At 36.6% G+C, this 20,727-nt stretch overlaps 1 protein-coding gene across 10 annotated transcripts in view; it reads right to left on the bottom strand.

The window, feature by feature from the left end:
• Positions 1 to 20,727, bottom strand: part of ADGRL2 (adhesion G protein-coupled receptor L2) — a 485,613-nt gene that overhangs the window by 155,410 nt on the left and 309,476 nt on the right. For all 10 annotated transcript variants that reach the window (XM_019489074.2, XM_019489075.2, XM_059727993.1 and 7 more), the window contains one exon: positions 6,407 to 6,579. In XM_019489074.2, coding sequence (XP_019344619.1) covers positions 6,407 to 6,479 — 73 coding nt within the window. In that variant the 5' untranslated portion in view covers positions 6,480 to 6,579. The remainder of the gene's footprint in view (positions 1 to 6,406; positions 6,580 to 20,727) is intronic.

Genomic DNA, 20,727 nt, shown 5'->3' with positions numbered 1-20,727 from the left:
AAATAAATGTACTGCAAGGACTGTCAGGAATTTAAAGAAGTATACATTCATTATTAACAATATTTGACTTTCTACAACTCTATTTTATATATTGTCTCATTGTTCCTTGTTCTCTGTCAGTCTTATCCATGTTTTAGTTTCATGCTCATGCAGTCCATAGCACAGTACAGCCCTTGTCCATGAACAAAACTACTAGGCATAATAATGCAAATAATTAATCATCATCATAAGGAAACAATCAAAGATGTTTTCCAACTAACTACATACTAACAAGAAAATACTGTGTTAATAAATCTGCTAAAGGCAACTTTGAAGTGCCTCTGTTGGGTGGAAGATTGTTATATCAGCTACGTGCCACCCGATAGATAGGTCACTATCCAGTAGACTTAAAAAAATAGCATGCGCTGACATGAAGCCAAAACCAGATTTTACTGTGAATGGGTTATTTTCATGATCTATGTGGAAAGTGATTTGGAACTATATTTCAAGTGGACAAGAAAATTGTTTCATGTGAAACATACATAACAGTAACACAAGTGAGTTATTTTAAGCATATTAACTCATGCTAATTCAGTAAGATATATATTTTGCAGGTAAATGGTGTAATACATATTACAAAATATATCTATCGATAAAAAATAAAGATATTTATAAGAGAACTTTTTACTCAATAGAAGTCCATGAACCCCAATTATAAACTACTTGCAACTGTAAAACTAAAGTATGCTTGCAGAATCAGGCCTTAGGTATATTAAATTTATTTTTAATATACTATGTAAGAGCTTTGTTTATATTCTGATCATAAGTCACATAAAAGCAAAGAGAAATGTTAATGCTAAGTCACCAGTTATCCGCTATTTCAGAAGCATTACGAGTCTCACTCCAAATTCTAAGGATCATAAACATTTCTTTTTGTACTGGGTTATATAAGTTTCATATAAAGCTTTAACTGACAAACTGATAAAGTACCATAATTCTTAGATACAATTGTGTTCTTTCAATATAGTATAGAAATAAAATAATTAAAACGCAAACATACACAATTATTTGTTTTCATAGACATCTATATACAATAATTTTATACAGATGTCTCTATGATAAACAAATAAACGTGTATGTTTGCATCTAGTATAACACATATCCTAGAAAGATAAAATAAGTGGTATATGAACACACACTATGCACCATGGTTCAGCACTGATAGGCCAATTATTCTTACATAGTTAATGTGTAGCCAAATCCCCACTATGAAAAGGTACCCTATAGTCTTCACCTAATCTAAAATACAGCCAAATCTGCACCAAAAAAGGATTTCAGGCCAGTAGTGTCAGCCTGGGTTAGTCCTAGGTAATAAGTCAATTCACTCCTCATCCTAGTGGCTGGTTATATAGCTATTCCCTTTGTGACTGAACAAGGTTATCACAGTGTAAAGTGGTAAATTGAAGCAATAGTTTAGAGGGCTCTAGAAATCTAACATCTGCCCTTAGCTGGAATAAACTGTTTCTACATTTTTTGACAATTTTCAGAGTTCGGTTCTTGTGAATACAGAGAGCCTCTGAAACTTAAGACGTTTCCCCTTTAATAAGCAGAATATAAAATATTAGCAAATAACAAGAAGAAATTTCTCCTGTCCAAATGATGTCTTATAATACATGCATAAAAGTCCTCTAAGCAAAGTTTGGTGCAGTATTTAAAGTGGAACCAAGTCAGCTGGGGCCATGAGACTGGTCTCTCTTCTATCTGCTTCTCCTACATTTTTTAAATACTGTTCTTCTTCTAAAAATCTAATTTTATAACATGTGATCCCCAGGACTCTCATACAGGGAATGCAAGGAAAGACATTTACTGCATGCCTGTTATAGAATCTCCTGGGTTTTTTGGGAGATGCAGGGAGGTTAAGAGACAGTCTGGCAGGCTTTTTAATCTAGAACTACACTTGAAAAGTTTAAGTGATATTTTTTTCTTTAAATAGAAATTTGCTTTTACTATTTATATCAATTTATTTTTTAAAAGCTCTGTTGGTTCTATATTTCTCTAAGGAAAAAAGTAAAGATGTTCCTAAATAAACAGCACCGCACTATTCAGAGACAAAAAGAAAAGATTAATGAGGGCTTCCATCAACATCTGTTTTTATCATTCACCCTATTCTCCTCTAAATAATCTGCATTAATCATTTAACAAAAATAATTTGTTAAAGAAACCATAAGATGTACTATGGTAAGTAATCTATCCTGAAATCTATCCCCATTTCGCTGAAGAGCTGCTACTTCAAAACTAGTCACTACTGTCAATCTGTGCTAGCATTCAGATGTCTGAAATTACTTGTTAGGACTCTATGAAAAGGCAAAGTTCCCAGAAATCACCTGTCCAGGGACTGAAAAAAAAGTTATTTAACTGAGATGACTTGCTATCAATGGTAGCCTAAAACTACTTGTTCTATATATGGAGAGTTTTGAGTTCTCAGCTAAACCAAGAAGTTGCCTAACAAGTGTAGCGTTTCACACATATTTCACTATTATTTAATTCTTCAGCCTGGAGAAATTCAATTTACTCTCTCATTTGCCAATATATTATTCCACAGGTACCTTTATAGAAATGAACAAATCAAAATTTAAATCAGCTACTTAGCAGAAAAATTATTTCCTTGCTAGTGAAGTGCTCAGTTGAAGTGAGGTACCTGGATATATATATATTTTTTTTTTAACATTACTGGCCAAATCCAATTAAGACTTCTACACATAGATGTGTGATTTTTACTCATGTGTATAACCGCTTGTAGAATTACTCTTTGGGGTCCTGGTTTTGAAAATCTGTTGAGCACCACGTGAGATGTGCTCCAAGCCCTTAACTTCCATTGTCTTCAAAGGGCTCTGAAGATACTGAGCAATACACTAGACGTTCTTTGTACTTTTTGCACCACAAATTCAGCCCAGCTCCCTCCGTAGTGCTATTCCCTACTCTGCCCAATCTGCTGTTGTGCTCTGTTTCCCATCCTATGCTCCCTGCCTGATCTGCTGCTCTGCTTTCTGCTTCTTGCCTGGTCTGTTCCTGTTCTTCCTGCCCCCTCCCCAGTCTGCAGCATGCCACACAGAGGCTGCCCATGCCATTTTGCTCTGATATATACATATATAAAAGCAAGAATTCTAGATTCACTTTCTATTTTCCCAATTAAAAATATATTTAGGAAACAACATATATTGTGCTTCTCTCAATTGGTCAACTATTCTCAAGGGCTTTTTTTTTTTCCTTCTTTAAATTTAAGAGATTTCTTTGCAATGTCTCTGGCTTACAGAAGATACTTGTAGTGTACAAGGAAGTAAACAATTAGCCTTAAAGGTCATTATAAATACTTAAATATATAAACTTAACTTCCTCCTCATTCCCATTTCTTTGTTGGTCCCCTTGATGGTTTCTCACACATCTATTTACAGTTTCTGCAGCATATGATGCCCTTAAAGGGTTCCCTAAAGCAAAACCAAACTAATATTGGTCAGTGTTCCAGCAACATATACTCACTGTCTGTAGTTTTCCTTCCAGATACTAGTACGTGACCTTTCCAAATACTCTTTACCTATGGGGGGGGGGGGGAAGGGGGGAGGGAACTGTTTAAAAAGCAAAACCCCTTATAGTCTGATATAGCAAAAAACACCAACCCCAAACTTCTCTTAACTTTAGATGTGATTCCTGACTTAATAGGTGACACTTCAAATAGGGCTGAAGCCTCTCATGAAAAAGTTTTTGTTACTAAACTCCTGGGGGATTAAGTCACTGGGACAACAATGAGGTCTCTATCTTGATAGGGGAAAAAAACCATTATGTGGACTAATGATCCACTGGTTTCCCCCCCAGAACACATCTTAAACAGACAAAAGTGTGCAGCTACAATCAGGAATTTTGATAGCTGTCTTTTGCCCCCACAAACTGTATGAATTCCTTAGACAAAACATTTCTATAACAAACTTATGTCACTAGGTTCCAAGTAGGAGAGTTAGAGATGTTTCTATTTCTTGCAAAACTTAGATCCTGTTATTCTAGCCTTTGTGCATGGTTATACTTCCAGGCATGAAGTGCTATTAAAGCATGCTGCACTTGGCATCTCTTATTACTGAAGCAGAAGGCAATGCAATCTTGTGTAAGTCTAATAATGCCGTATTCATTTTGCTTCTGTGGCTTGAAGCCAACTTATTAATATTCACTTTCAGAATACAGAGCTGAGATATTTCATTTATTTTAAGAATTTACAATTATTTTGGTAGGATTCTGTTAGCTGCTGCTCCCAATTTCTTCTTCTGTTTCTTTCAGCTGAAGTGAATCTGGTATAGGACTTTAAAGAAACTGAATTCAGAACTGAAGCATCAAAAGATTGCTACTGGCTACTAGAAGAAAGAAAAAGGCAGGCAGAACAAAATGAATTTAAAATGTTACAAATGAAAACGAAAATTAGCTTTCTGTGAACAGTGAAAATTCAGTCTACGGAAGCTTTCATTTGAATTTTTCCTGCCCAAACCAAGCAGATTAGATACCTGTTGCAACAAACTGCTCATTACCTCTATAAATTAATAAACAAAACAAAAAAAATTACTGTTACATATACATCTTTTCCTCTCTCATTTTGTATTTTTACCTCCCATATATTTCTAAACTCCAATAAAGACATTTTAATGAATGTTTTAAAAGCAACAACATAAAACAACATTTTAGAACTGTGATAGGGCACCTTTAAGTGGAAAAGACATAAAATAGAAAAAAAAATGAAAGCCCTACTTCCTACTTCTGTATTTTAACTGTTTTTCTAAACTAGCTCCTCCATTCTGGCAAGGGAAATCAATTTTCGCACTAAACAATAATTATCCAAACTGTTTAGCTGTATATTAAAAAAAATATCAGCATCCAAAATGCTCAAAGTTAACTTTTACTCTCCTTATTTTGCTAAGGGGGTGAACAATATTTTCCTCTCTTCTCTAAAGAGGTTTGGCTTTTCGATGAAAATAAGATTCCACTCAAGAACAAAGACATCGTGGAAATATATACAAATAGTTAGCACCTAATAAAACCCTAGAAGAGTAAGGGGTACTGTTCAGGGAGTCTGTTTTCAACAAGATATTCCCTCTCAACAGGGGGATGTTTAAAGCTGATTCAGGTAAAACTAGATGTTTGAATACTCTTTCAAGAATTCTTGTATGCCGTGATATCTACATGGACATTACTGATATATTTGAGTAAAATGTGCTTGTCAATCAAGCCCCAGGCTCAAGCATTAGAGAAGAATAAATGTTTAAAGAAACAGATATTTAATTAAGGGACTTTTATAAAATAGTTTAAGCTTCCAATAGTTTTGAGAGAATTTTTTTTAACCATATTCAATTTTCCTGAGTTGGCCTATAAATTCAGAGCATTTTTACATTAAGAGATCCTTACATACACTGCTTATGTGATAAGCTCACAATCTATAGAAGCACTGCAAATTACACTAAAACACTCGTTAAAATCTTTCAGTGACAGAGTTATCTGCTTCAGTGGATGAGTGATATTAAAGGGAGAATGTGTACTACAAATAACCTAAACGAAATTTAAAGTATTTTGGATGCTACACTTAGCCCAAACTTCCCTGTGACTATTAGTACTACACACACACACACACACACACACACATATATATATGAACATTCAAAATGAATGGGCGGGAGTGGGGCGGTGCGTGTGTGTGCGTGCATACTTTCCTATTCTTTTAAAGTGTTCCTTTCCCGTGTTATTGTGTAAAAGAACACCCAGAACACCAGAGGGGATGAAACTGCTTATACAACAGATAATACATGACATAAAAATTTAAAAAACAGTTCATACTCGAGCTATATTAGGCTTCATATGGAAAAGGGAAACAAGCAGAAAATTTAAGGAGATGGGGTTCCTTTCAGTTTCATTTGCACAAGTCTGAAATGTACAGCACTGATTTTAATGAAATATTTGCAATTTTATTTCCATCAAGCCAGCAGACAGGAGTAAAATAGACGTTTCAACTGCAGCTTTTAGTTTTGTTAGAACATATTCAAATCACCTGGTATCGTTTATGTAATGTGTAATTTATTTGTGCTCAAGGACAGTATTAGAGAGAAGACTTACCCATCAAAATAAAGTAATAAAAATCACTCCCATTGTCTAAACACCGCATTTTGGTATCCTTACATCATATGATATATTAAATGTAATATTTTTAATGTCTGTTTTGTTTTTATACAAATCATTTGGACTCTCACAGCTAACTTAGAATGAGGCAGGTCGCACTTAATTGATTCCTGTTAGGGAGGTATCCTAAAACTCCTGAGCAATCTAAAAGCAACATGCAAATTAAAATAACAGAGTAGGTGTTTCATCTGAAATGCACATGAAATATAAATAGATGACTTACCTTCTGTACACTGTAGGAAGCTAATTATGAGAAGAAACCAAAAACTTTGCATTCTGCAACCAGAAGACACCATTATTGATCCCTTTAAGTATTTTCTTTGTATTCCTTAATGAATCCAGTTATAAATGCCCAGCATCATCGAAGCCAGTGGTTTGCATCACTGATCTTCATACCTGGAAAAGAAGAGTCAGGGGAGGGGAAGAGAGAAAAAAGTCCATCAATAACTACTTACTTTCAAATTTAAAAAACACAACAAATATAGAAATAAACAAAACATGCACATAGGATATGAAATTTTAGTTGATGTCAATAAAAAAAATCTTAACAAAAACAGAGCTGGTAGGTGTGTTGGATCTGAGACCTCAAGGTCAGTGATCAAATCCAACAAAACAAAATGCAATGAATTTTAAAGTGTGAATGTAATTTGTCTGCTTGAGCAGACACTCTGAAGATAAGAAAATGAATTTACAGATTAGAGTTAAACGACACTATACCTTGCACAACACAGACCCAAAAAACCAGATACATGTACAGCAAAAGATACAGCTCAACAAAAACATTTTGCAAGAAAAACTCTGCGGGACTTCTCTTGCCATGGCTCCCTTTTACTCCGTTGCCCATAGTAGTGCCATCTTTTATATTATACATAATTCTGCCTCCTTGGACAAAAAGCAAAAGCAGCAACATCGCCATTAAAATAACCATTTGCTGGAGAAGCACCAGCTCTGTTGATTACAAGATCAAGGTGAAAAACTTAGAGTTGTATACACGTTATTAGCATGTATCTGCAGTGATACATAATGACTATTACACTTGCCCAGCTCAAAGCTGGTGTTACTGAATTAGGCTTACTTATGGTGGAACAGAGCCTTCCTTCTTTGACCAGCCACCTGAATACCAGATACATCTTTTTTTTCATAGCTAACTGCATAAGCTATAAAATGCTCCAATCAACCTTGTTAGAAAGTTAAAGAAGAAAAATACTGGGGTGAACCTGTAGCTGAGATTCCATTATGAATGGGTTGAAGAACTACACCTCAGAACATATGAGTACTAATGTATACCTGAAGAATTTCACTTAAATATAGATCAAACAGTGGAGTTTCCTCAGTTAGACAGGATCATATTTTCAAACTTGGGGAGCTGATTTTCTAAAACTCCACACACCACGTGTCCTTTCTCTTCTCTCCTAGGTACATAGGAAGCTGAAGCTGAAAGCAGCAAAATCACTGAAGCCAATCAAAGGGTGTCAACTAGTGCACCCAGCGTGTCATGGTCTGTTTGAAACCAGTCACGAGTTGTCCAAGGGTAGTGAATGACTGGATTGTCAGAAGTTTGTAAAAGACAAAGAACGAGATCCTTGATACAGTGACGCTGATTCAAAGTCACTATATAAATACTTATTAATGACTGTGATACTACTCAGTGGAAATGCAGTGAGCCAGTTTTAGCTCAAAGCCATTACAGGAGGCAATGAATCTGGGTATATTTAGGGCTTGAAATAATCTATTTATTTGATTTTTAAAGAGAAGTGGAAAATTATCCCTAGCAAGTATAAAAGCCACATGCCAATAATTTCTGCAAATTTCAGACTTTATTTAAAAAAAACCCTAATCTTTATAGGTTGAGAATACTAATCAAATTAATGTTTTCTTCCAAATTCTGTAGATAGTCTGTATTAAATGAATTGGATGTTGCTGCTGAAAAGCAGCACTAATAAATATTCTGCTTTGTCAAACAGTAGAACTGGTACAATTTTTCTCCATTTCAGAAACAGACAGAGTTTTGCAGACAGCTGTGCATCCCTCGGCAAAATACTGCCGCTGCTCGTCCACAAGACCTGTACACTTGCATTGGTTCCGAGTACAGGAAGATAATGAAACTAAAGCATGACACAAATTATATTACTAGTCAAGTATACTGCTTTATTGTGGAGGTGGCATTAATGGCAATGCCACTTCACAGCTGGAATGTTTCCCACATACCTCTTAGAGGATGCAAGATTTGTGCAGTCTCACATACAAGGAAATGAAGGAAAGCTAGAATTCTGAGCTTGCAGCAAAGAAGGCTCTTTCGCTGCAATTTGCAAATAAAGCTGACAACGATTCCTCACGCACAGCAGTAGGACCATCAAATATGTTTCAACAAAGAACAGCTATGAGTACCTCTGCAATGGAAAAGTGCAGGACAAACGCAGGGTAGCTCCTGCCTGGCACAAGCCCCAGTACCTAAGATGAAAGTTCCATCATCAATTAATCTAGTGGTGATACGCAGCTGCTGCAGGAGTATCTTTAAGCAGACACAGAGAGGAGTCATATTTCGTCTCTGAGTCCTTCAGCCTGAGCTGGGAGGTTTCTACATATTGAAAAATCTAAAATCCACATAGCAATCTTATTTTCAGCTGCAATACTTTCTAAGGAGTTCCTGCTGCGTACAGACCCAAGCACTGCTACAAAGTTATCTAAAAAATTGGGGACTGTCCCACAGAAAGCCCAAAGATAATTCAGATTTATTTTTTACACGTTGGACCCAAAAGGCAAATCCCTGAACTATTTCACAGACTATAGACTGCTCAATATGATTTGAACAAGCAATTAAAATAATTTGAGAGACTGGATGAGGCACAATAATGGCTACAAGTGAAATTAAGTCACCCTTTTGATTGCTCCCAGGGTGTCCAGAGGATTCTGACTTCCTGAGATTTAGTTTTAATGGCTTTTTTAAATTTCCATAACATAATACGGACTGCTTAGCTAAATGCACAGATTTTCAGAAGTTTCTGTCTCCCTTACTCTGTACTTTGTCACTCTTCACCTCGGCACGTTCTTATTGGTGAGGAACAAGGAAAGAATCAGAGCACTGTTAGAGATTGATGACCACTTTCTAGGAAACAGCTGTCAAGATAGGGGAAGCAATGGCAAAGATAAAAATAACAAGAGTGAAATAGAGAGAGTTATTAGACAGGCTTATTTAATATATCCTAATGTCCAATAATAGTTTTGGAAATGGTTTGAAGGTGTTTCTAGGATACCACAGAAAACAATTCTCCAGTTGAGGATGCAAAAAAAGAAATGTTTATACTGTTCTAGTGTAGGGTGAAATAAAATTTGACTTGATCTGCTGCCAAGAATGTCAAAGGGAACTAATCAGGTAACTATCAAATTATCAAGAAAATGTTTCCAAAAGGCCAGAGAATAATTCAAATGCAGTTTGAAAACTAATCCAGGAGATTGCCGTTTTGTTCTAAATAAAAAATAACAGCAACTTTTCAATTAGCAAGTTTTAATGAAAGCCCAAATACTTGATAAAAGACATTCAGCTCAAATTTAAAAACATTCCAATTCTGAATCGACTGTTCAACAGCACAGCAAAACTAATCCTGAAAAAAATGTTGCCCCAGACACAAGCTGGAGCCAAAGGACACTTGTAGGTATAAATGTTGCTGTCAGCCTTGTCTTTCTGACCATGTAATTGCCAGAGATAGGGAGACAGTCATCAGAATCTCACAACAACAACAAAATCCAAACACAAACAAACAAGACAGGAAAAGCCATATTAAGTTACCTCTTTGCAAACAGAAAAGTAGATCATAGCAAATGGTTATCCTGTGCAAATAACTTGTTTCCCCTCAGACTTTAATAAACCTTTTCTCTGGATCACAGACGGCTTAGGCCTGAGAGTGGGGGAGAGAGACTCCCTAGAGCAAAAGGCTGCTAGAATTTCAGAATGCAACAAAAGCTGCCCGGAAAACTTCAGCTGTAACTTAAATCCCTACCTCTGAGCTATATTGTGGTCTCTCACAGAAAAGCCTGAGCTGGAAACCGAGAGGTTCACCTTGTGAAGTTGCCTTTGCATATTTTTTGTTGAAGGAGGGTAGAACAGGAGCAGTAAAAGGGATTTGAGCATTCAAACATGTGCAGAGCAAAGGTACTTGTAATTTCTGAGATCTCTGGTCCTAGCCCTGCATATCCAAAAATCTCTCCATTGCTCCTCTGTACTGCTGCAACTTCCTACCCTAGCTTCATTGCTCCTGCAAAACATGTACTACAGTTGTTAGCTCTCCCCATCAATGATGATCGGTAGCTTCCCAGAGACAAGAAACACCACTTCAAATATGGATCCTGAAATTGCTAGGCCAGGAGGTGAACATTTGTCTGAGAGGCCTTATGCTTTAGAGCCTCTACCCACAAATTTTCTTGGAGCCAAACGCTAATGGTTTTTTTAGAGGTCCTAGATACCAAACAGTTCTCTCTCTCCTCCCTTTTCCTGTTCCATCAGGCTTTACAACCACTTAAAACACTGGGGAGCAGAGGAGCTATATACAAATAAGGTGTTTGTTTTTTGGGGGGGGTTGATGAACAGCTTTCAAGACTCCTAATACTGATCAAAGCTAGTACTCTGCAGATAAATATATCAACCACCTCTTTACATACTGCAATTAAGTCACAGTATCCCTATAAAGGCAAATAAGAATTAAACCAGCTTTACAGATGGATAGGGTGAAATGCAAAAAGGCAAAATGAATTAACCAAGGTCATACACCGCACAGTCGAAGATTAGGAGCAGAATCCTAGAGGCACTAGGGTTACATGCACTACACCGGCCTGCATACAACTGTCATCACCTTTTGTAACTCAATCTATGAACTAAAAATAATAAGATACCCAAGAAGTGTGGGGAAGCAAGGATGAGTGGAGACACATTTACAGAATGTAATACACTACCTAGTCTCCACCAAAACCTTGTGTCCATAATCTTTCCAGTCAAAAGGTTAACAGTTTTAGAAAAATGACTGTTAAATATCGTATAATTATGTCATGTAAAAATCCAATTAAAGCACTGCTCCTACTGAAAACTCCCTCTAAGCTTCACTAGTGAAATATTGGAATGTGACTTGATATTCTTTATGATCTAACGGCCTCTGTTTTACACTTTGCTTACAATGCAAGAGGTAGGTATCGTTTTCAATATGTAACTTATTTACACTTACTGAATACTGTACACTTGAATATTCAGAAAATGCCTAAACCATAACACACCAACTACAGAAACTTCCTCAGCCTGATGAAGTGTTTTTAAACCCAAAAGCTTGCTTAAATACTTTATTCCAGCTATTTAAGTTGGTCTAATAAAAGATATCAGATTCACCCAAAGAACCTTGTCTGCCTGTGTCCTTAGAGCAACACAGCTCTACACCCCCTAAACCAGAAGAAGGAGATTTAAATGGAAAAATGTTTTACATTAATGATAGATAAGGTATAACAAATCTTTTTTTTATTTGCAAGGCTTTGTTAAACTAGGAGACAAATAATATGCAGCTCTCCTGTAACTGGAATTGCTTTAAATACTATGGTAAGTGGTCAACCTATAATTGGTTTCCAATTAAAAAACTTGTTAACTGAAGAAGGACACAAAAAAGGAAGGCTAAATCTTCTCTAAAATTAGTTAACAAATACTAATATTCCATTAAAAACATTGCAACCTAAAAGATACATCCCCACCCCCCAAAGTCTTAACTGGAGTTCTTTACTAAGCAATCCCCATTAATTAACACTTTGAACAATGATTTCTAAAAACCAAACATCTCTGAGCAATACAGAAGGAATGCAGTTCTAGGGAAGGGAACAGCACAGTAAGAACAAGATCTGACCAAGGTCACCCAGTCTTACAATAAAAAAGTAATTTCTATGCACTCAGCTTAATTTCTATCACTCTGAAGTGATACATCAATGCTTTTGCAAAGCCTGAAACAGTGTGGAGTAAATATACATGTATCCTAAATCTAACCTGAAGCAAAGATCACAAACATCAGCTCCTGTGGCCTCGATCCTCTGTTAATTGCTACAGCACAACCTCACAAAGCAGGATCTACTCACCTTGCAAGTAGCAATGCTTAATACAATACTTAATAGTTTAACGTTACAATTTAGCCCAACAATAGGTATCTCCGTTATTCACAGGTCTGCCGTTATTCACAGGATATAAATGGGATTTAATTTTAAAAATATAAAAGGTTTTCATTTTTGATCAGTGTTCCTATTTGGCTTGGCCTCATTATGTGTTATCAGATTTTTATATACAGTCTATACTGAGTTCCTTTCCTGACAGGCTAGCTTTGCCCCTTCTTGTTAAAACGGGATAAAGCCTGGACACTCTAGGGAGTTTTCATTCAATAAGCCAGCAAAGTAAACCTTTGCTAGTGTTAATCAGAAAAGCTTTTTTAGCTCCAGGCATTCTCCTTTTGCCAAGTTTGTATTTCTCTTTTTTGCCTCTCTCAGATGCTCAGAATCATGAGGGCTGCCCCATACTCATTATATTATTTCTCCATTTCATTTCAGTTGACACGGCATCACTAAGTCACTACACTTCAAACTAAAATAGTTAAGCTTAAGTCTTTTTAACATTTTTGGCCTCAGAGTGTCACTGAATCTTGCTGGTACCCTAATGATAAATCCCTAGTACATGAAGAACAGGAGACGGGAAGAGATTCTTTAAGTCAATTACAACTGTTATCGGCTGTAATATCTTAGTGTCATGCTGAGCATGTTAAATATGCTGATCGCTTTGGACACCAGAGGCACAGTCTGAGGCTGTTTGCCGTTCTCTTCATTAAAGAGTCCTAGGCTGCTGAAAGTGCAAAACAAATAGCTCTCATTTTCAAATCTATGTAGGATAGATTTTATGAACATCAAAAATAAACAAGAAAATAATGAACAGCTATAAAAAACATGGAACCACATGACAAACCAAAGAAACAATCAGAGCTAAAGAAAATTCAAAGGCTTTTACATCTCACAAAAGGGAAATCCTCAGAATAATCCATTTATTTAAAAAGCTATCATTCCTTTCAGCTGAAAAAAAACACTAGTCTAATATCAACAAGAGACACTGTAGTCCTGTAAGTCAGTAAACTGTTTGCTGACAGTCTTGACAAGGCTTTGCAAAGGCCCATTTTGCTGAAAGATATTATGCCACTTGGTCGAATTCTTTTCTCAACTAGTTGTTTTTCACAGCAAATAATCTGTTTGAAGTAGAGGTAGACAAAAAAAATAGTTGGGACTGTGATCAAACATGCCTATACCTCAGGAATGGATGTCACGTGATCCTTTAGATAGCTCACAGCAAGAATTTTAACATAGTTGGTATGCTTTATGACCTTCCCTCACTTGGCATAAGACCAGAGAAAAGTGCTCATATTAAAGAAAAGGGAGGTTCATACATGCCTTTCATAGCTGACACAGAAATAAATGACATCAGGCTAGAACCCACATATCCAACAAAGAGCAAAAAACTACAGTCCAACAAAAGTTTAAACAACAGACAAAAACTCATATCTTGACCACATTTTGTAATTAGGCTAAATATAATCTTGAGGCCCCAACACTGTAACTGCATTATAACTGGGTCAGGGGCTGACCATGCTCTAACTAACCTGATCCTCCACTGTAAGTAAGTATTGATGTGCCTATACAGATGCTGGAAGCACACTGTATCTGTGGATTCTTTTTTAGGCATTTGCACATGGATAAATGTTGAATGAATATGTAAAAGTGCTACCCACTGTCACAGCTTTCTGAAACATGACATTAGAGCTTAATTTTGCCCTTCCATACATTATGTTGGTGAAAAATTTCTACAGAATGCATACAACATACACAATGTTGTTCACAGTTCTTACTAGGACTGTAAAAAGCAGAAAGTATTCAATTTGGATTCAGGCGATTGGAGGGACAGTGATTTGAAAACAAACCTTATGACAGGCTGAGAGCCATGAGACTCCAGCCTGGAAAAGCACAGGCTCAGAGGTGATCTGGTGGCCACCTATAAGTTTATCAGGGATGTGCATCAGGATCTGGGGGAACGTCTGTTCACCAGAGCCCCCCACGGGATGACAAGATTGAATGGTCACAAACTCCTTCAGGACCGTTTCAGGCTGGACATAAAGAAGAACTTCTTTAAAGTCTGAGCCTCCAAGGCCTGTAATAGACTGTCACCGGAGGTGGTTCAAGCACCTACTTTGAACACCTTTATGAGAAATTTGGATTTTTATCTTGCCGGGATCCTATGAACCCTGCTGACTTTTTGCCCCTGGGGCGAGGGGCTGGACTCAATGATCTTCCGAGGTCCCTTCCAGCCCTAATGTCTATGAAATCTATGAAACTGATGATTAGAATCACTGTCCCGCTTCAATTCAGCCAATTCAGATTCAGAGATTCAGCCACCGAAGCTTTGGACAGCCCTAACAGTGGTATGCTCCCAGGTGATGAGAGAGGGAGGAAATGAGGCTGGGGTGCACCCTGCCCCCCACCCTCCTGTGCCCACTGACAGTTTTTATTGCAGCTCATGCCAGTCATTCCCGGGGCTGCTGCAGCAGGGGCTAGGGTGACTACAGACAAACTGCGCCGCGTGCTGCAATGCATCCCGTGCTGCCTGGGGCTCTGCTTGCTGTCATTCTGCCCAGCCCTGCGGTGAGTGGGCGCAGATGGAGCCCGGGGGGGGGCCACAGGCAAAACATGATGCTGCCCCAAGAACAGCACCCCTCCCCCTGCCCCTTTCCTAGTCCCAGCCTCACTCCCTCCCTCAACGCCTTGGGAACCTATCCCTATTTGTTAGATTATAAAGTGGGCTCGCTTTATGTGAGGGAAACCTGTAGAGTCTACGGCCAAATCGCTGAATCGGCCCTGAATTTCTCCAGATTGATTTGGTGGCTTCCAATTCAATTTGGAACTCTTAACGGGTCTTCCGATTCAATTCGGATTTGGAGATTCAGCTGCCAAATCGGGCCAAATCTCCTCCAAATTGAATTGGCTACTGAAGCTTCACACAGCCCTAGTTCTTAGCACAGTTCCATAAGGGCAGAAAATCATCTTTGGTTATTTCCTTAACTCACGAAACAACTATAAAAATAAGTGAAAAAATAATACTTTTTAAAAAGCCAGTTGTAATATATTATATAAATACACATACATATTACAGTAGATGTAATTAGTGCCATATCTTGATGCTTAAAGAAGGAATATGGTTCTAATGTTAACATCTGTGAGATCGTGGCCTAATCACTGTGCACCGAGATATGAAACAAAATCAATGATGGCACGTAAATGTAATCTCTTCTGTGTTTGGCTCACTGCACTAAATTCTTGACTCATAAATCACTGTTACTAGCCATTCAGTGAATCAATATTCAGATTCCCTCTTGGTCTATTCATATGACCACTAAATGAAATAATAATGACTCAAGATCTATCATGTATTAGATCATCAAAATTATCCAAAGGATTTCTTGGGAGCAATGAGGTAATCTAGGTGAAAAAACAACAGATGAGCTAGAAAGTAAACATAAAACACTGTAACTAAATGTAGAAAATGGATGGTACAAGAGAGATCACCTACAAAATTTTTAAAAAACTCATCTTTCATTCTGACCTCAAATATTAATATTTACCAAAGAATCACAATAATCCACATTTTACAGGAGACCATTTTTATATTAAGTGTTTTTAATTATACTTTGAAACATGCAGCCCTTCAGCATCTATTTTTTTTTCAAGCACCCCCTTTCTTCCATAAGCTGTTTCTTTTAAAAGCACCATTAATATTACTATGACCAAAAATCCTCACTTTCTTACTATGGTTGCAGTACCCAAGTGCTCCAAAGGACCACAGATTAATCAACCAAACTAAAGAAACTAGTAGAGAAACTAAAAAAACAACCAAACTAAAGAAACTAAACTTTTAGGGAGCTTTCCATAAAATTATCTTCTCCAAACAGTTTACAAGTCATTTAATTATATAAAAGGTAGTGGAACACCTCTTGGCAGACAAACATGAAAGCTGTTGTACACTCACCAGCATCCTGCATACACTCAGAAGCCATGATGCTATTACTATCACTAATAGTAATAAGAAAGAACAAGAGAGGAGAAAAATGTTAGTCAGGACAAATGCCTTGCCTTTAAAAGAAACAATCAATAGCATGGGATGTTTAAATTACCGTCAGAGTAAGCAAGAGATTCCACAGAGCAGACTTGCGGTTATAAGGCTGCTCTGAACCTAAAAAACCCTTCAGGGGCTCCACTCTGGATATTAGCAAGAGGAAGTAATGCCTCCTGTCACTCACTGCCAGAAAGCAAATCTTCCAGGTATTCCAGTTCATGCCGCTGCTGTGTTGCATGTTAGAAGGTTTAAAGCTTACAAACAATTAAGCTAACTAAAAGAAAAACCCAAGACACACACATGCTCTTTTTCCATTTTTTTTCTCACCTCACCTTTGTTTCATAGTCAGTCCATTTTCTTTTTTCCTTTCCCGGTTGGTAAAAACAATCCATGCACACTAACTAAATATTAATGGTAAGCCAGGAAAAGACACTGCTAAAAGTTGCACGTACAGCCTAAACCCTGTTCCTTGTCCATATACATCACTACAATTTCTAATTATGAGACTGAGAACATTTTATATGTTATCATGTATGCCCTTCTCGTACAATATACAATGAGTTGTGACAGGTCTGTTTCTCATTAAGAGTCTGGTGCTGCAATAAGTCATACCACTCCCATATTAACTGCTGTAATGCTCTACATGCAATTGCATGGGTTGCCTGTACACATCTTACTGCAGAACTGGATCTAAGTTTTTTTGTGCGTGTGCGCAGCATAATTAGTCATGTAGGCGTGCAAAGAATGACTTTGCTTAGCTGTATAAGGAAGTAAGATGTCAATGATGCATTAGTCTGGTACCGGCACTCTGCGCAGGGATGAAATGGACCCTTTAGAACCACAGTATGACGTCAGTAGGTGATAACTTAGTCCAAGTAAAAATGCCCTACTGGGAATACCCAAAACTCCTCTTTTCGGCAAAGGCCATTCCTATGCCTAATTTCAAACTTTTATTTCCAGATACTTCTTCAGGTATAAGTCTCAGTTTGAGCAAGAACTACTTATGTTCATTTTTTCCTTCTAAATAATTTTTGGAAAGTTATCAGCCTGGCAAACATGCACTTTGTGTAAAGTTGAGAGTAACCAAAATAGGATTTTGAATAGAAACATCAACTAAAGCAGTTGCTACACTATGAGGTAGCATAATTTCAATTTACACTTTTGTTCTCCCTTACATTTTATGTGTTATAAGCTCTCCCCCTCTGGCAAGGGTACTAGAATCAAATATTTTTAAAAGATTTAAGCGCTTCAGAGGGGGAGGGAAATGAAGTGCCAATATTTCCTACTAAGTGCCAACACTATGGACCACAAAAGTTTGACTAATGCCATAGCACATACAATGAGGATTTGAGACAAACATGAGAGAGACCGCTGTAAAACAAGGAGTTATTTGATAAGGTGGCACGGTAAAATAAATCTTAAACATCGGAGTTGCTAAAACTACTACATCTGAATGTGTTCTCTAAAACCTTTTCTGGAAATCTACAGAGAAGTAGATTTGAATTCTTAGACTATTAATTTATCTCTGCTTACAACAGATACAATTCAGGAAATACTCCAGCCTCAGTTTAACACATCTTCCAAAACCTGATGCAGCTGTTAATAAAGTAATCCCTAATGTTCTCTAATTTCTCCCTAGTTCCATGAACAGAAAAATCAATACAAAGCACAAGTTTGTGTCACCAATATATTTAGAGTTTAAATATTTTGATTTATGGTAATTATGCCTGGACATGACCGCACTGACTTGGAAATCCATTTTTTTCTATCCAAGCTTTTTGTGGTCTAACTTCTCAACTATGTAAAAGGCTAAAGCTTCAAGGCCTGGAATTGAGAGACAAGTAATATGTTACCATTTTAAAATACATATTGTCTACTTGTGAAAATATTATTTGCAAATACTTAAAGTCAACAATGTAATTCAGAAGTGATAGATGTGCCCCTTTTAAGAACAAATGAAGTCTGAATATGTCTATCAACATTAGTTGCAAGTGAAAAGAGTAGTGGAGTTACACAATTTTAATAAGAGCATTATATTATGGTAGTAATAATCTAGGTATTTTACTGGAAGTGAAGTGGATTACTGGAAATGAAATTTTAAAATGTCCTTTCCATTTTACAGATAACACAAAATGACTCTTTTCATGTCTCCAGCGATAAGGATACATTTGCCACACATTTAAATAGTGCCTTCACCCTATCCAACCCCGTTCATGAATTAATAATTTAGTGACATTAATACAAGAAGATAAATGATAAAGAGGTTACAACACAAGGACCAACAGTACACATATACTTCTTTTAGAACAGCTAATACCTCTCTGACAATTACAGTTAGAACCTTTTAGCAGTTTTCAATGGCATTTTTACAATCTAAACAGCAGCTTATGCATACACAATTTCACACAACTCAAGCTTAATAAATCTCCTGCTGGTCCCAAACAACCATTCTAGGGGATTAAAGTGCAACATCTGCTAACATTAATAAGCATTTTATATACCAATATGTATAAAAGCAGTCTCTATTGAATTATTAGTCTTCTAAAAAAGCTTCTAGTCTGGTTTGGTATAAATTATACCTTTATTGTTCAATGGGTGACTTTAATTTATGACAACAATGAGGTATATTAAAACAACGGTAACTAACAACTTCAAAATTACATACCATCTGAAATTGCCCTTTTTATTGCAGGGCAGCTTTCAAACTGCTTGAAAAAATAAACTACATATACTCCTGCAAAGTATTTTTTTTTAAAAGTTCTTTATAAAAATCTACATGTTAAATACTTTTCAGAAGCTGAAGCTACCAATTACTTTCCAAGGGTTAATTTCTCTAGCATATCTTGCTATTGATCTGCATTCATTTACTGCTTCCATTTTTTTTTCCTGTCAGATAACAGTCTTCTTTGGAAAAATCACAATTCTAAAAATTACATTTTAATTAGGATTTTTATATATGTTTTAAAAGGAAGAATTTCACAAATCTTAGTTCTTCTCTATTGAGACATACACACTGGTTTTAGCCAAGAACATAGCTGGCCAATACTGCACACACTTCTATACTCAGTCCTGCCAATGCAACTTAACCCCAGCATTTTCTGTTCTAGACAGCTAAATAATGGAGGCTGCCAATCATGCAATGGTTTCCTAATGTGGATAAAATGAGCTGAGATGGACAAATTTATTTCTTTGAATCAAAATTAAATTTGCATCTAAATCTCTAGATATAAGAATTATGAGGGAGGTGAGCCAACATGCCATTTATTTAGATTAATTTTATTTTTACAAGGTATTAATCCCTTCAGACTTTTGCATTCCTTATTCCTGCCTGACCTTGAAAATTGCGCTTAATTTTAACAAATGCTGTTTACAAAATACATGACAAGATTCATTTATAAGAGGAAGAATTTTATAAAGGTAAATTGTAAAATGTAAAATGGTTGTAAAAAACAAAACTAAAATAATAACATCACAAAAGGTTCTAGGTTTTGCTACTATTTGACAAACACTAAACAGGTCAGAACCTGTTTGCCATATCTGGCTTTGTAGTTCACACAGCTACCAAGGGGCAACAGGTGGGGGGGGAGGGGGAAGTCAATGGGGGAAGGGAGAGGAAAGACAGGGGAATAAACTTTAAGGCATGCAGACAGGGTACAAGTAAATTTAGCACTTTTTTCCCCTCAAGCTGATGATTTCTTTTGGTTTCTACTCCTGTAATTTCCTATGTGAACTTTGAAGATAGGAATGGCTTGCAGGGTGGTGGCTTTCAGTAGGATGGGGAGATTAGGATCCATGGTGACTTAAAGTCTCCAAAGATTTTTCTAATTAGTTTAAATATCCATTTTTTAAATTATTTTATTAATGGTAAATTATTAATAACTAGGTAATTGGAGATATACAATGAAAAATTTGAAGTGATATAAAATTACAGACTCTTTATTATTTTTTTTAAAGACAAATAGCAGATGATGAGGTACGCTGAGAAGTACTGGCACATCTCAGATGCTTGAGTCACTTAACTTTTGGCATTCTGCCTTAATCTGTATCCAGAGCATGCTGATCTCTCATAGCATATGCTCACTTTGTCATATGCTAGCCTTACTTATTATTAAAGATTTACTCTCTTTGCAGTAGCCTGGTGGTTATTTTCAAATCCAGATCACAACCTTCCACAGTTGCTCAGATTAGCATTTGAAATTTAATCAACTTTAATACAGGAATCAAACAACACTGACAATAAATCTAAGTGGCTCCTTTGCACAAAGACATCTGAATATTAAATATGAAATTTAACAGATTTTAATCATTAGAGTTTGTAAACGGTGTAATATATACGTCTGCCCTAATTTAGTAAGATGGAATTCTCACATAACACTCAAACTGAA

The sequence above is a fragment of the Alligator mississippiensis genome, chromosome 5, assembly GCF_030867095.1.
Source record: "Alligator mississippiensis isolate rAllMis1 chromosome 5, rAllMis1, whole genome shotgun sequence".
Lineage (NCBI taxonomy): Eukaryota > Metazoa > Chordata > Crocodylia > Alligatoridae > Alligator > Alligator mississippiensis.
The sequence above is the reverse complement of the archived record's forward strand: the minus strand, read 5'-3'. Positions and strand labels throughout refer to the sequence as shown.